The sequence below is a fragment of the Ciconia boyciana genome, chromosome 1, assembly GCF_034638445.1.
Source record: "Ciconia boyciana chromosome 1, ASM3463844v1, whole genome shotgun sequence".
In the NCBI taxonomy this organism is placed as follows: domain Eukaryota; kingdom Metazoa; phylum Chordata; class Aves; order Ciconiiformes; family Ciconiidae; genus Ciconia; species Ciconia boyciana.
The window spans coordinates 76,469,191-76,485,631 of NC_132934.1; the positions used below are offsets into that span (position 1 = coordinate 76,469,191).

Genomic DNA, 16,441 nt, shown 5'->3' on the forward strand with positions numbered 1-16,441 from the left:
ATAAGCCATCTGCAATGGAAATACTTCATTCGGAAGGGAAGAGAAGGCAATAACCCAAGGCTCCTCCTGGACAAGTTCTACCCTGCTTGGCACACACTATAGCTACAGAGCTCCTCTCTGCATGCAACGGCACACAGACCAGAGAAACTTATCTACGAGCCTACCCAGCTCTCCAGAGAACACAAAACAAAATTAGAAGCCCTCCCACTCTACTCTTCACCCTCCCACTCTACACTTTGTCCTCCCCCTCAGAGGACACCGAGAAGGGAAATAAAATACAATTTGCTTTAACCTTGTTTTCAACTTTATTTGACACAACAGGTCATCTGATATAGTATTCTTTTTTCACAACATCTCCTTCTCAAGTAATTTTTAAGAGTTCAGTATGAACAGAGAATACCTCACTTGTTACATGTCTGTACAGTGTTGCTATTTATCAATCTCATGAGATTTTATGTCTACAATATAGACTCTTCATGCTAGCTATATTGTGTCTATTTGATAGGATTTTTAAAAAAAAAAGGTGAGGGCATACTCCCAAACACAACAGTGGGTCAAAAGGCCTATGGCAGAGGGCCTGATAAGGATTCAGAAGCTGAGCTGAATTCATTTGCAACGTTTGTTTTTCAAGGCTGCTGAGTATATTATGCTATGGTAAGATTAAGTAAATGTCAGGTTGCCTAGAGCTCTTGCATAAGTATGTCTTCTAGTATTACTCAAATTTAAATAAACAAATTTACATTTACTGTACCTTTAGCTGAAGCACCAAGTCCATACAGTATTTGCCAAGAGGGTTTATGTCATTCAAGATGAGTGCAATTATAATATCAATCCCATTAGATTCATGGGTGGCTATGCAAGTCTGCAAAATAAGAGAAGAGAAGGGAGTCAGGGGGAGGGTGAGGGAAGGAGGGGGAAGAAGAGGGAGACAGGACAGGCAGAGGGAGGGAGAGAGAGAATATGCACATCAGCAAATTTCCAAAACGAGGACCCAGAACTTGAAAGACCTTGTAACAGCAAAGAACCTCCGAGCCAAAGCAGAGCAGCCTGAAAACATGCCATAAGAGGTGCTGGGGGAGACTTGTGTACTACAGAACTAACCCCAACACTGCCAGTAGTGAAGTACACAACTGGAAAAAAGGTGGTGCAAGCTAAAACATGCTTGCAGTGAATCATGCGGGATTTGGCAACAAGTGGTACAGGTTAGAGATAGCAGCTCACAGGAGCACTGCCAGATTCAGCTGACCACACATGCAGAGACATAAAAGACATGCTTGAATGTAGGCACAATCAAATCTGCACACTCAAATCCTTAATTTGCATTCAACAACCAGCATTAATATCGCTGTTATAGCATGAATTGTTTGCAAAGATTAAGGTTTTCTACATGCATCTGGACATGTCCTGCACAGAAGGACATTTCTGGACATGAAATTCAAAATCGTAATTATGACCAATGGTACTTCCCAAAAGCTTTTACAGCAGGAGTCCTGGACCTTCTAAGCCTTGTAAATAAGTGTCAGTTATACAAGCCTATGGTATTTTTTTCTAACAGGTTTATAGGTCAATAGGATAGGAAAAGTTTTCCAGAAAGACAGAGAGAGCAGAAAAAATGAAAATGAGAGTGTGGAGCATTTGCCTCTGAAATACACTGAATAAGACTTGCACTTGGTGTAAACAAGCATAACTCAAATCCTGAGTGACCTCCCAGCAGGTAGGTCTAAGTAATTAAGTGTAACTAATCATTCCCTTCCATTATCAGTGTTACTCAAGTAAACTTGTTGGAGAACAAGTTAACTTGAAACACAGTTTTTGGGTTTTTTCCCATCTCCAGTCCAGTAATTATTCTTTTTTTACAGACGTTTTTCCCAGCCATTAGTGAATCAAATATCACTGTTTAAAATTTAGTCTACTAAAGGATTTTTGTTTGTTTGTTTTTAAAGTATTAAGTAAAGGCTGTTGATTACCAGCAATGGCAATAGAAGCACTTTGCACTTCATTTGTGCATGTCAATTAAGTAGTATTAATACTGCATGTATTTCTTCAGCTATTTCTAGTATCAAGAATAGATTGCCTCTGTAATTTCGCCCACTGCAATTTTCCCATTGCTAATCCATAGCAAAAATTCTGGCATTTCATCCACTGTGACAACTTTAGTACAGTTCTCTTCAGATCAAACATAGCAGCATGTGACTACATTCTTTACCTTTCTATACTGCCTCAGCACAGCACTAAAGAGACATCTACCAAAAGTCACAGCTATATGACTTAAAAAGACTGCATCAAGCAAGGCACAGAAGATTAGAAGCATGATCTTTAGTCTCATCCATTTCACTACTGATATCATAATTAAAGATGCTGATAGGTAGTATAGCAGGATAGTAAGTTAAAACTTTGTGGCAGTTATGCGAATTAAGGGAAGTAAATCTTAGCCACCTATATAAACACCAGCAAAGGCAAAATGTATTAAAATGAAGAAAACAAAATTATGTATGCAATGTACTTCCACCACCGTGACTCAAAATCCAGTCTCACAAAGTGACGTTTAAGCCACGGACCCACTGACATAAGACATTAAACTCTCTCCAAGAGGACTGGAAACCCTCCATGTAAGCAGACATACTATAGGAAGAGACTATATTGAGTTCTGACTTAAAAGGATTGCTCAGGCCTTATGAAAGCTTGAAACGTGTTAAGCCTAGTCATAGCAATTACAAGTGAATTTATGTTATTAAGAACACTGAAAGGTTTATGATAAGCACACAGATACCATACATTCAGGTATATTCTTCTGTATCCACAAGTTATTTGAGCCGTACCTGATTTTCATGGCATGGACCTTGGCAATATTCAGTCAAGCTTTCCAGTGTCTGGTTCACAAGAGCCACATTCCTCTCATTGATGTAAAGCCCCAATAAGCCCAGTCCGCCTGTCGTGCTTCCACAGATACAGTCCAAAAACTGAAGGGTCTCACAAACAAGGTTGTAATTTGTTTTATTGTTCTGATGTCTTAAAAAATTCTGGTGGATGGAGAAAAGGAACACCAAAAAAACCCCCAAGAAAATACCAAGACAGTTAGAGTCAAGTCAAACACACAATCTTTTTCACGAAAATATTAAAGGTAACAATTTATGACCATATGACCACTGTACCTTAGGTACTGAAGTACACTACACTGTAGAAAATATATTATGCCTTAGTGCAGCAGTTGAAAACCATTATCTGATTAAATCAGTAGAGAAAGGAAGGCTTAGGAAAGTGAACTTTGCAAACATCTGCACTGGCCTTAAATGTCTTATATATGTCCTGCATACCTGCCACCATCTACCTACTACGACCCTTCTTCTGGAAGCTTGTTGCCCCACAGCTGAGCAGGTATGGTGGCACATTACAACTGCTCCTTGGCAGTGTCAGCACAGAATGGTAGCTTGCTCAAACCACCCCCAACACTGCTTTAAGGGAGGCTGCTGGACACAGCACTGAGGCATATTTGCAGAAAATTCATTTTGCAAAGGTTGCTATGGGGACAGTAATTTCTACCAGAGGAACTGATAGCAGGGACACACATAGCATCTTAAAGCCTTCAATCATAATACCTAAAGAAAAGAGCAGTACCCAAACTTTGCCCAGAAACTTCCTGTGGTCTTCAAGCCTGTGGTAAGTGATCCACCATTTATGCACAGAAACTGTACTAACAGGGACATTTAGACACTTCTCAATTCCAAGTGGCTATGCTGTGGTCCCCAAGCAATTCGGAGGGTGTAAACACGAGCTCAACCAGAGCATGCAAGTGGTTCCTGAAAAGGGTTATTTTATCCCTTGGACAAAAAGAACAACTTTTTAGACACCTCTATTCTGTAACAGGAGCAAGGCACAAGGCACATGTTTTTCTTGCCTTATGAAGTTCCAGCTCCTGTAATGCTTTTGGAGCTCAGCTCAAAAACACTTTACCTGGAGCTCTCGGTTGTGGTTCTCACACAGCAGCTGAAGAAATCTCAGTATTGGCTGCATGATTGCAATGGCAGGGCTCATGATTGCTTCTTCTGTGGACTTCTCTTCTGCATTTGCAGCATCTGTTCCTGAGCCCATAAGATCTATTTCTGGGTCCATTTCTCTTCTATACACAGAGTAAGCCTTGGACGTTGCAGAAGATGCTTCTGTTAACTGTCCTTTCATACCCTCTTTCAGATGCAGGGTTGAATCCTTTACTGAAAAGAAGATAATTTTCCTTCATTTTTGAAACTCTCTCTCCTCTGATTAAACAGTAAGAAAACAATAATAACAAATGCAACTTTTTCTTTGTTGGTGCCTAACTTTTCAAAGACCTCTAGGCAACTTACAAAGAATATCAAAGGAACATTCATGCAGGGATAGCATGTTCCAAATAAACCACAAACCAGAGTGAAACAGAACATTAAAACAAAAAGCCCTACTATTTCTCTCCCATATACAATAAATGATGAGAACAATGGAAGGACCACAGGGTGGGAAATCAGTTCCTGCGCTTGCTCTTGTGAAATAGCCCCATTAGCAGCAGCCTCTACTTCTGCTTCTCTAAAAATATGGTTCTATATCTTCTACTGGTGTGAAGTGGCATAGCTTCACTGATTTTATCAAAGCTAATTCCTTGTAACCAGCTTAAGAGATGGCCTATAATTTAGAGAAAAACAGGCAAAAGATGCAAATTAGCAATGATTAATATTAAAGCTTATTGATCAACGCAGTATCAGTGGTGCAGTACATGCAGCTTGAATATAATGCACTTCTCTTTTACATGGGTGGCTCCTTACCTCTCTTTTTGGGAACAGATATGGTTAGGTCACTATCATCATCTTTCTTTTTGCTCCCCAAATCAATAGTGTTCACTGTCACTGTTGATCGTATCTCCTGCTGAGCAGCTTTCATCCGGTCATATAGGACTTTAAAGAATTTTTCTGACTTTTTTTGCTCCTTCAGTTGCTGGTAAGTCGAATACTGCAAAAAATATATTCTTTAGATATCAATCTTCTAAGGAAGAAGAAATACAAAAATACACTATTTTTTGTGAAACCAATGATGAATAATTACTTCACTTACACAGAACAAATGTTGGCCACTGCCTGACCAGTTCTTTCACAAAGTGATATACAAGGCTGGTAACAAAGATTGATGATAACATTTTTAAATTTGGATAAAATGGTGAACACTGCTATTTGCAATCTTTAAAATGTCACAATATTACACTTGAAGTTAAATTACTTCGTGACACTCTCCATTTCTCCAGGCATTCTAGAGTTATAATATTCCATCTACAAATAATAGTGAAAAGTAATTGTTATTATATAACAACAACAGGAAGCATGAAACATCTAATGTGTAATATTATAGCTTAGATTATACAAATTTTTTGTGCTTCACACAGAATTGGAATTAATATTTTAGGTTATTAAGTCCAGTCTCCAGATAGTATTACTGTCAAGCAGGCTGAGTACCATTTTCAACAGTTTACAAACTCTATCTTAAAGTAAAAGCCTTTTACAGCCCCTAACAATTCATTTTAGAAAGCTGCAACAAAATCTCACTTATTTAACATTTTCTGGACACTCTCTAAAGTGTCACAGATCGTATTATCTTTTTTACAGAATAAAGATACAGGATGGGAATCCTCTCATTTAACTTTTATAGTCTTGCGATGAGGTCTAAGTTGATTATTTAGGCTTCCTTCGCAGGCAATGATGAGATATGGGGAAATGCAGAGAGTGATTCATACCATCTCTCCTCTCTTATGATAACTCTGCTGATCATAGAGTAAGAATAAACAATAATCTTATTTGGCTAAAGTTGGGTGAGAGGGATATCATTCACAAAAACTAGAATCCGTAGTTTAAAGCAGTTATTTGCTATGGACTGGGATATTGGTCTTCTCAAATGGCCAGTTTTTCTCTCTTTGGAGATTTTGATAAATGTCCCTAAACGTTTCCAGAAAATAACTTAATTTTATTGCTACTATAAACTTGAAAGTAATTTTTAATTTTACAAAGAGAGATATGAAATAACTGGAGATAAAGCTCTTACGGCAAAGACCAGATTAAAAGAAGCACTGTGCTACACAGAAAGGGACAGCTGAAAAATGTTTTCTTCTATTGAAGAGTCTACACTATGAAATATTGCATAATAACAGGGCATGTTTACATTTGTATTATAGCGATACATATTATAGTGATAAACTTTTCACAGAACTCACAGCAAAAAGGTTCTTTTTATTTGTCTCCAGACTACATGCATTTGAAAATCAGTATGTGAATAAGTAAATGAAATAACTACCTGTGTTTGCGTATTTCCACCTTCAAGCAACGCAATACCAAGCAAAATGCCTTCTGAGAAAATTCTGTCATTTTTGGTGTTTACTATAACATCTATGACTAGTTCTGATGCACCTTCTTTATCCAGAAGGCACTGAATATCAAACATGGTTACCCCAGACTTATCTGAGTCTTGTCCTGAAAATCCACCTGCAAATTAGACAAATACATACCATTCATGTTTGTTTCACATATGTATATGAAAATGAATCTATTAATAATAATAATAATTTGTCTTATGCACACCATAGCGATGTAATAAATTTAATTTTGAAATTGTGGTTGAGGCAAAATTCCCCCTGATACAAACAAGATTTTTGTGTGAAACTGCAATGTTGGGCTCTAAGAATAAGAAATAAAACAAAACCCTGAACCATTGTTCTGTCATGATATTCAGACAATAAAGAAGTTGGAAATGACACTGATTTATCCACCAAACCCCTTTTTTAATTCCACTGCTGCATATGCTAAACTGTGTGTATGGTCAGTGCTCTGAGACCACTTTTAAATCTGCTTTTAAATCTCACACCTAATCTATACAAAGATTGTGTACTGCTACATCCACTCTGGTTACAGGTATGACCTTCTAGCTAAAAGCTTTTGCCAATATAACTCCTAGACCATTAACATCATGACAATGTTCTTTAAGAAGAGACTTGAGTTAATCCAAATTAAAGGTGTGGTTTTAAGGAATTTTGTTAAATTGTATTAGCTCATTAAATCAGCCATCTTTTATTATCACAGGTTATCATCTTTCCTGGTATACTCACTTTTATACAGATGTAACTGTGTCTACTTCATTAGGAAATAATATAGTACTGCTTTAATCAGTCAGTGCTGCTTTGATTAAACTGATTAAAATGGTTCAGATTTTGTTTGTGATGAAGCCATACACACACACTTTTTAGAGAGAGAACTAAAAAAATAGTAAATCTTTACTCTCCTCTTTGTTAGGGAGAAAAATTTGGTGTACAGGATATTAAGACTATAAACATTTCCAGTGTCTACACTGCAATAGTCAAGGAGGATCAGTTGGGTAACATTTGGAAATGCCCACAAATCTGGGCATGCTTTTAACAGATACTGAAAATGCAATGGCAAGTATTTTGACCTGGCTCTATACCTAGCTTCTGCCTCATTTCCTATGACCTATATTATTTGGGGTTTTCTTAGAAACTACCCTACAGTAACTCCCCGTGGCTTCTATAACAGAATCATACAAAAAATTAGGTTACAAGGGACCTACAGAGATCATCTACTCAAACTTCCTGCTCACGGTAGTTAGAGCAGGTTCATCAGAGTCTTGGCTGGTAAAGTTGTAACAAGAACTGACACATTCTGCAGCCTCTCCGGGAAACCTGTTCTGCTGCCTAACCAGTATCTTTGTGAGAAGCTTTTCCTTATATCTTATTTTTTTCATATATCAATAAAGGATGTGGAATGTAAAAAAATGTTTCCAGAAACAGCAATATCTTTGTTCAAATGTTTTGTGGTTTGATGAATTTCTGGATGTGGATTTACTGGCAAATTAAAATGGTGTTACCAATTGCAACTGAATTGAATGATTGACTGGGGGGCATGGGGAAAGTCCCTACTTCGGTACTGCCAAACGCACACGAGCCATCTGAGACAAGTGCGTGCACCTTAAAAATAGGAAAAGTCTGATACTACCTCTCTTCTAACTGGTTACAGAATGTGTTTGATTTATTTACCAACTGAATCCCTTGGAGCACTTCCAATGTGCCTATTAGAAAAAATGGTGCTGCTAATTTTGTTCTCTTTAAATGATCCGTGTTGATTTACCTCCCACTTGTGCAGTTTTGCTGTAGCTGGCAGACAGAGGCCCATTCATACCACTTCCATATTCTCCTTTAAAGTAGCAATATAGGAGTATTTTCCTTAAAGTGTTGCCCTTTAAGAGAAAGACAAAAATAGAAGAAATTAGAGTTGTGGCCAATTTCCTTTGTTTGAAAAGCAAGCTGTTTAACACAGATACATAACTTATTAGGTCTTTCCGTTATAATTAGTAAGCATACAAATAGTAAAGTTGTCCAGAAAACAAACACCTAATGGTCTTACCTAACAAATCTCATGAGAAGAATTCTAAAATACTGTTGTATAAACTTTCTTTGAAGTTTCTTTTAAACTTATTGATTATAAATCAAATTCCTCCACCTCAGTAATTCTTACTGGCTAACTGTAAGATGTGTATATTGAAACAAATTCTACAAAGAGCCAATGCTCTGCAGGTCAGTGTGTCTGTGCCCTACCCTGCCATGGCAGTACTTTCTTCCTATTTTCTGCAGCTGAGTAGTATTACTCCCTTTTCTCTGATCTCAGATAATCCAGCTGATCATCTGAAAGAAGCCACATCACATGAAATATTAAAACCGAGATATGACATTTGATAGAACAGCTTAAAAAGCATTCTCTGTATCTCCTTGTTCCTTTACTTCCAAAACCACAAACAGTCAAAATTTGCATGCAGCTCTCTGAAGATCTTCCCTTTCATTTTGCATATGTTCTGCAACACAAGACACATTGAATTAAGAGTGGGGGTACCAATTACTTGGCATTTTTATTTTGCCATCAGTCTCCTGGGAACACCTGCAGTCAACACAGCTTTACAGAGGCAGTACGTGACACAACAACTGTAGGTGTATGTGGAACCTAAGATTTTATAAAGAAAAAAGTATGGCAAGGTCTCTGATGATTACCACAGAAGGGGAAAAATTGTTCATTTCAACAGCTTGGCAGTAAAATGGAATGACTTCTTCCTTCATTTTACTCACCTACTGGTTTTAATGAAAAATGGTTCTTAAAAATATGCACACCAGACGCAGTCTCAGTACTCACCAGCTCACCAGTGCCTACACATTAGTGCAGTAGTCAACTTTTCAATTGAAACATCTCTGTAACCACCACAGATAGCAAGGAGTAGGGAAGCAAGTCCCAGAAAGACCTCAAGAAGCACTACTCACACTCCCACTTCTCTGTTAACTTAGCAATATTTCCAAGAGCAACCACATGCCACGGTGGGGCTTCACTGCTTCATGGGCCTCAAGGACAATGGGCTTGTCCACCTCAAACAAATGCCAGAATGCAGTATTCTGTATGTGTAGCCTGACAACACAAAACAGCCATTGTCTCCTAGTTCTTGTATTTTGATGTTTTCATTTGATAATAGTCTATACAGAGTTCCCTCAAACAGCCAAGGAAAGTGCAAGACCTATAGTAAAATATCAAAAGCCATAAATATAATGGCTGCAAGAAAAATAAAAAGCATCACCTACACATCTGCGGTGCCAGGGAATTTATTAGGTGGATTTTCCAGGTGAGCTTAAGCCAGCGTGCTCTACGCTACAGAGGAAGACAAAGAACCAGAAGTCTCTGAGGACCTCACACAGAGACAGATTCCTTCCCAGACTAGTTTGTGATGGGGTTTAACCCTGTGTGCATGGACAAGGTACGCAAACCAAGCTCATAAGAGATTTTGAGATGGCTACGAGCACCAGCTCCTCCTGCTCAACATCCTGTCTCTAGCTGTGACCAAACTCCAGTGTCTTAAGAGGAAAGTGAACCTCATTTTCCACATCTCATGAAGAAGTCAAACATATTACTGAAGAGGAAAAAGTTCCCACCAGAACTGAGAAACACGAACTGAGAACCAGGATGAAGTCCCTTTTCAAACTCTCTCAGGCATATATATCACAGAATCATAAAACTGTACCACACAAATAGAATAATAGAGCAGAAACCCTTCCTAACTCCAGACTAGGACCCGATCCAGAATGGGCACTGCATTGAGACAAGATCTTTCAATCAGGAAGGCTGGCATTTGCCATACCACTTGATTAACCACTCAGCTTGAGGCAACATCCTCAACCAGCAATCTATGCTGTCTGTTGATGACTAACAGAGCATCATGGTAAATTATATAAACAGTCGCAGTGCAGTCACGGGAAACACCAAAAGCCATCTATATATAGTTAGGAATAATACCCGTGGTCACAAGCTTTATCACTCGATCAAAACAGCCTTTATTTTATCAGGAAGAACGTTTAAGACCATGAAATAGCATTTGACTAATAAATTGAATTATTTAGCACTTGGGTCTCATATTGCCTGGAAGTGAGTAACTGTTGGCACATCTCAGATGTTCTTCCTGCCTTGTTACCTTCAAAGACACCAGGAGGAGCAGTGATATGAAGACACTTCTCCAGCTGGCTATGGAAAGGGGAATCCTGCTCCACCCATATCCAAACTAAGGCACGGACTTCACTTCTTGTCCCAAAAAGCAAGTCTTAATTATTAGGATTCCTGCTCTCTCTCAATCTTCCACGAATCTAGACAACACTTGCAGTTCTCAGAAGCTGAAGTGTCAAAACTCAAGGACATAGTGTTTGAATAGCAGGAATGTGGTAGAACCTCTTATTTGCCTGACAGCTGTGCCAAAAACAGACTCAGACTCAGCCCACATATTTGCAAGCTTGGGATCTTCATCCCCTTTATGATGACCCTGGGCAGTCACACGACTTCCCCAAGTCTTGTGAAATTAGCTGCCACTACAAAGAGCGGAAGAGCCCAGCAGTATGAACCAGAGCTGAGAAATGCACAAATGCTCACACAATGTGTCAGAAACGCCTGTCTCCTCCAGCACATAACTCAAAGGTCACCTAGTCCAACCCCCCTGCAATGAGCAGGGACATCTTCAACTAGATCAGGTTGCTCAGAGCCCTGTCCAACCTGACCTTGAATGTTTCCAGGGATGGGGCATCTACCACCTCTCTGGGCAACCTGTTCCAGTATTTCACCACCCTCACTGTAAAAAATTTCTTCCTTACATCTAGTCTAAATCTACCCTCTTTTAGTATAAAACCTTTACCCCTTGTCCTATCACAACAGGCCCTGCTGAAAAGTTTGTCCCCATCTTTCTTATAAGCCCACCTTAAGTACTGAAAGGCCGCAATAAGGTCCCCCTGGAGCCTTCTCTTCTCCTGGCTGAACAACTCCAACTGTCTCAGCCTTTCTCCATAGGAGAGGTGTTCCAATACCCTGATCATTTTTGTGGCCCTCCTCTGGACCCGCTCCAACAGGTCCATGTCTTTCCTGTCCTGAGGGCTCCAGAGCTGGACACAGTACTGCAGGTGGGGTCTCACCAGAGCAGAGCAGAGGGGCAGAATCACCTCCCTAGACCTGCTGGCCATGCTTCTTTTGATGTAGTCCAGGATACGGTTGGCCTTCTGGGCTGCGAGCGCACATTGCTGGCTCATGTCCAGCTTTTCATCCACCAGTACCCCCAAGTCCTTCTCGGTGGGGCTGCTCTCAATCCCTTCATCCCCCAGCCTGTATTGATACTGGGGGTTGCCCCGACCCAGGTGCAGGACCTTGCACTTGGCCTTGTTCAACCTCATGAGGTTCACATGGGCCCACCTCTCAAGCTTGTCCAGGTCCCTCTGAATGCCATCCTGTCCCTCAGGCGTGTCAACCGCACCACTCGGCTTGGTGTCATCTGCAAACTTGCTGAGGGTGCACTTGATCCCACTGTCTATGTCATTGATGAAGATATTAAACAGTATTGATCCCAATATGGAACCCTGAAGGACACCACTTGTCACTGATCTCCATCTGGACATTGAGCCATTGACCACTACCCTCTGGATGCGACCATCCAACCAATTCCTCATTCACCGAACAGTCCACCCATCCAATCCATATCTATCCAATTTAGAGAGAAGGATGTTGTGGGGGACCATGTCAAAGGCCTTACAGAAGTCCAGATAGATGACATCCATAGCTCTTCCTTTGTCCACTGATATAGTCACTCCATCATACAAGGCCACTAGGCTGATCAGGCAGGACTTGCCCTTGGTGAGGCCATGCTGGCTGTCTCGAATCACCTCCCTGTCCTCCATGTGCCTTAGCATAGCTTCTAGGAGGATCTGTTCCATGATCTTCCTAGGCACAGAGGTGAGGCTGACAGGTCAGTAGTTCCCAGGGTCCTCCTTTCTACCCTTTTTAAGAATGGGCGCAATATTTCTCTTTTTCCAGTCACCAGGGACTTCACCTGACTGCCATGACTTTTCAAGTATCATGGCGAGTGGCTTGGCAACTACATCAGTCAATTCCCTCAGGACTCTGGGATGCATCTTGTCAGGTCCCATAGACTTATGTATGTTCAGGTTCCTCAGGTGGTCATGAACGTGATCTTCTCTTACAGTGGGAGGGACTTCGCTTCCCCAGTCCCCGTCTTGCGGTACATCCACTCAAGAGGTATGGGATGAGAGATTGCCAGTGAAGACTGAGGCAAAAAAGTTGAGTACCTCAGCCTTCTCCTCGTCTGTTGTTATCAGTTTGCCAGTCTTGCTCATCAGGGGGGTACACTTTCTTTGACCTTCCTTTTCTGGCTGACATACCTGTAGAAGCCCTTCTTCTTATTCGTTGCATCCCTTGCCAAGTTCAGCTCCAGCTGCACCTTGGCCTTCCTGACCCCATCCCTACACAACCAGGCAGCGTCCCTATACTCTTCCCAGGATATCTATCCCTGCTTCCACTGCCTGTGCATTTCCTTCTTGCCCTTTAGTTTGACCAGCAGGTCTCGACTCAGCCATGCTGGTCCCTTGCCTTCCTTTCCTGATTTCTTACGCCTGGGGATCGAGAGCTCTTGCACTCTATGGAAAGCGTCCTTAAAGATCTGCCAGCTCTGTTCTGCTCCCTTGTCTCTGAGGGCAGTTTCCCAGGGGGTCCTATTGACTAACTCCTTGAAGAGCGGGAATTTTGCTTTCCTAAAATTCAGGGTCCTGACTTTACTCTTCGCCTGACCCATATCCCTCAGGACTGTGAACTTCACCAGTGCATGATCACTGCAGCCCAGGCTGCCTCCAATCTTGATGTCACCAATTAGCTCACTTGCATTGGTGATGATCAGGTCCAGTATTGCATCCCCTCTGGTGGGGCTGTCTATTACCTGGCTTAAGAAGCTATCCTCCATGCACTTCAGGAGTCTCCTGGATTGTCTACAGCTCGCCATGCTACTTTTCCAGCAGATGTCGGGGTGGTTGAAGTCCCCCAGCAGGACAAGAGCCTGTGAGCACGATGCCTCCTGCAGCTGGAGTAAGAAGGCTTCGTCAATAGGCTCCCCTTGATCAGGCGGCCTGGAGCAGACACCAACCATAAGGTTCCCTTTGTTGCCTCAGTCTCTGATTCTTACCCATAAGCTTTCAACCTGCTCATGGCTATTTTTCAGAGACAGCTCTTCACACTCTATCCATTTCTTGATGTAGAGGGCAATGCCTCCACCCCTCCTTCTTCACCTCTCCCTTCTGAACAGCCTGTAGCCATCGATAGCTGCACTCCAGTTACGGGATTTGTCCCACCAAGTTTCAGTAATGGCAACTAGGTCATAGCTTTCTAGCAGCATGGTGGCTTCCAACTCCTCCTGTTTGTTGCACATGCAGTGTGCATTGGTGTAGAGGCACTTCAGCTGGGCTGTCAGCAGTGTCACCTTCCTAGAGGAACACCCTTTAATCCCTTTGAGGTATTTCACTGGTGTTTCCCTGTTGGCTCCTATTACCTCAGGAGCCCCTGGCTCATCTCCATAAGACTTCAAGTGTGCTGCAGTGTAGTCAGCACATCTCGGAGCAACAGGATGAGGGCCCTCGCTAGCACCCTGCCCCTCTAACCTTGGCATGTCATCCCACAGCTTGTCACGGGCAAGCCTGATATTATTTCCCCTCCCCCATCAAGTCTAGTTTAAAGCTCTGTCAATGAGCCCTGCTAGCTCATGAGCAAAGACCCTCTTTCCCCTTTGAGAAAGGTGAATCCCATCTGACGCCAGCAGGCCTGGTGCCATGCAGGCCATCCCATTATCGAAAAACTGTGTGAGGCACCATGCTAGAAAACGTTGGAAAGACCCTGCTCCCAGAAAAAGTGCCGATCCTGCTGGCGTAGGTGTCTGGGTATGCTTTTATGGGAATGCCAAAAAACATAGTCAAGAACAGCACCATCATGTGGACGAGACAAACTGCTGCCAGGACAAGTGAGACAGCCATGCCACTGATGTCCTTGTAAACGGTTTCCTAACTTAGTACAGCCACAAAATTAATATTGCCCAAAAGCAAATGATCACAGCAGTAGCATGAATAAGCAGTTTGCAGCAACTATTACTGACACTCACATTACTGAAGCAGAGGCCAAAAATAAAAGCACATGAGGCAGCACAGTGCTATGTTCCCCAACTAGGTTTCTACATGTGGCAGAAGTCCCAACCTTCCAAGCTGCATCTCCCCCCTGCTCGCTACAATACACTTTCTTTTATACCTCTTATTAGTGTATGGAAGTGGCATGCAAACATCACTCAGCTGACTGCAATCCTTCTATAATGGCTAGAACATTGTATAGCTTTGAAAAAAACCACAATGAAACATAACAGTCTTATTGTTACCCATGAATACCACTGTATTGTCTCTAACAAAAGCTAGGATAAAGACTGAGGACACAAGAAGGCAACAACTGGTTATTGTTGTTGCAGTTTTAAATAGCTAGGGATTGACAGACAAAAGTTTCCAATAGGGAAAAATTATTCCAATAGGAACATGTAGACACAAACAAATTATGTTTTCTCTGCCCATATTTCATTATACTAGTTGGTCTTTAAACTTGATTTAAATGCTTCAGTACAATGGTTTATTCACTTTCCTTCTCCGAGCCTGCAAAAGGCTGGTTCCACATGAGGATGGGGCGGGAGGATGGGGAAGCAATGGCTGAGAGAGGTACGTAAGGTTTATCGTGGATACCTGCATCAGCACCAGCTCACTGTATAACACCACCAAAAATTATTTGTCCTGTCTTATGTAAAATTTTGCATACTTCTTAAGGAATTGGAATGATATTTATGATGTTCAGAAGACTGAAATAGAAGGTCTGGTGATCTCTTCTGGTTTTCACTCTACATTAAAATAATGAAGTGGAAATGCGCAGATTATCAGTCATAACACAGAATAGGCAGCCACGTCCAACAAATATTTCTGCGCTACAGTGGATGATGATGTGATTATATTCCAGTATTAGTCAGGAAGATGCATGGAATTTAGGCATGTTAAGTCTTCAGATTTGAGTAACTTGCAGTCAGGTATAAAAGAGGAGCTGGCTGTGATCTCTGGTTGACTAATACAGGTTTTCAGAAAGTTTGGAACAGAAACAAAATCCCAGAGAACTGGGAGAAATCTAACGTGCAATGACACTCTTAAAAAAAGTACATGGGATTACTTTTTATACTGTTTACTGATATCAAACCCATTGCAGTGAATTTGATATCAGTTCTGGGAAAAACAAAGGAATGGCTGATTCTGAGCTCCATTAATACAAAATTAAAGGAAGCTACTACCGATGGCAGTTATAATACTGGCATTGTGTTCTAATAATTGCCTCAATATGGGTTTAAGAAAAATAGACCTTCTCAAACTTCTGAAGATTATCTTCTGGTTTTGCTAATAATGAAAATATCACTCTGGTAAAGTTTGATAAACTGGTGGTGTGACACAATTCTGTAAGGCAAAATTTTTTATTAAGTAATCCCACAAAGATAGTTATTAAATGGCTTAACTGCTAAGTGTCTGACAGAATTCAAGGTGCAATTTAAAGCAAGAAATCATAAATGAGTGTATGGGCTTCTAATGGGCAACCTCATGGAATATTTACTGTCTGCCTGATTTTTTTTTCAATGAAATGGAAGAATACAGAAAATAATTATTAATAGCATTTAGAAAAGACACAAGAAGAAAAGGGGATGAGGTCAAGTCACTGATAACAATTTAGGCATCATTTATTAAACCGCCTAGAAGCAAACAATATGAGCCTCATTATGTCCAGACCTCTGTATGTCTAGTTATAGAAGTAATAACAATAAAATGCCAAACACTGTAAAATGGAGGACTCTGTTCTAGGAGGCCATGACTCTGGGGGACAATGGGAGGTCTTAGAGAAAAATCATTGAAATGACCACTTCCAAAAATCACATGACTCTGGAAAGGATAACGAGCTATTATGTAGGATTCATGAGACTATCTTACTTCTCCATATGCAGGGGTACATTACTGTAG

At 41.0% G+C, this 16,441-nt stretch overlaps 1 protein-coding gene across 3 annotated transcripts in view; it reads right to left on the reverse strand.

The window, feature by feature from the left end:
- The window catches only part of ITPR2 (inositol 1,4,5-trisphosphate receptor type 2), a 268,127-nt gene that overhangs the window by 74,047 nt on the left and 177,639 nt on the right, over positions 1–16,441 (reverse strand). For all 3 annotated transcript variants that reach the window (XM_072875513.1, XM_072875504.1, XM_072875494.1), the window contains 6 exons: positions 8,145–8,253; positions 6,304–6,491; positions 4,791–4,974; positions 3,952–4,208; positions 2,820–3,020; positions 752–862 (listed from right to left, as the gene is read on the reverse strand). In XM_072875513.1, coding sequence (XP_072731614.1) covers positions 752–862; positions 2,820–3,020; positions 3,952–4,208; positions 4,791–4,974; positions 6,304–6,491; positions 8,145–8,253 — 1,050 coding nt within the window. The remainder of the gene's footprint in view (positions 1–751; positions 863–2,819; positions 3,021–3,951; positions 4,209–4,790; positions 4,975–6,303; positions 6,492–8,144; positions 8,254–16,441) is intronic.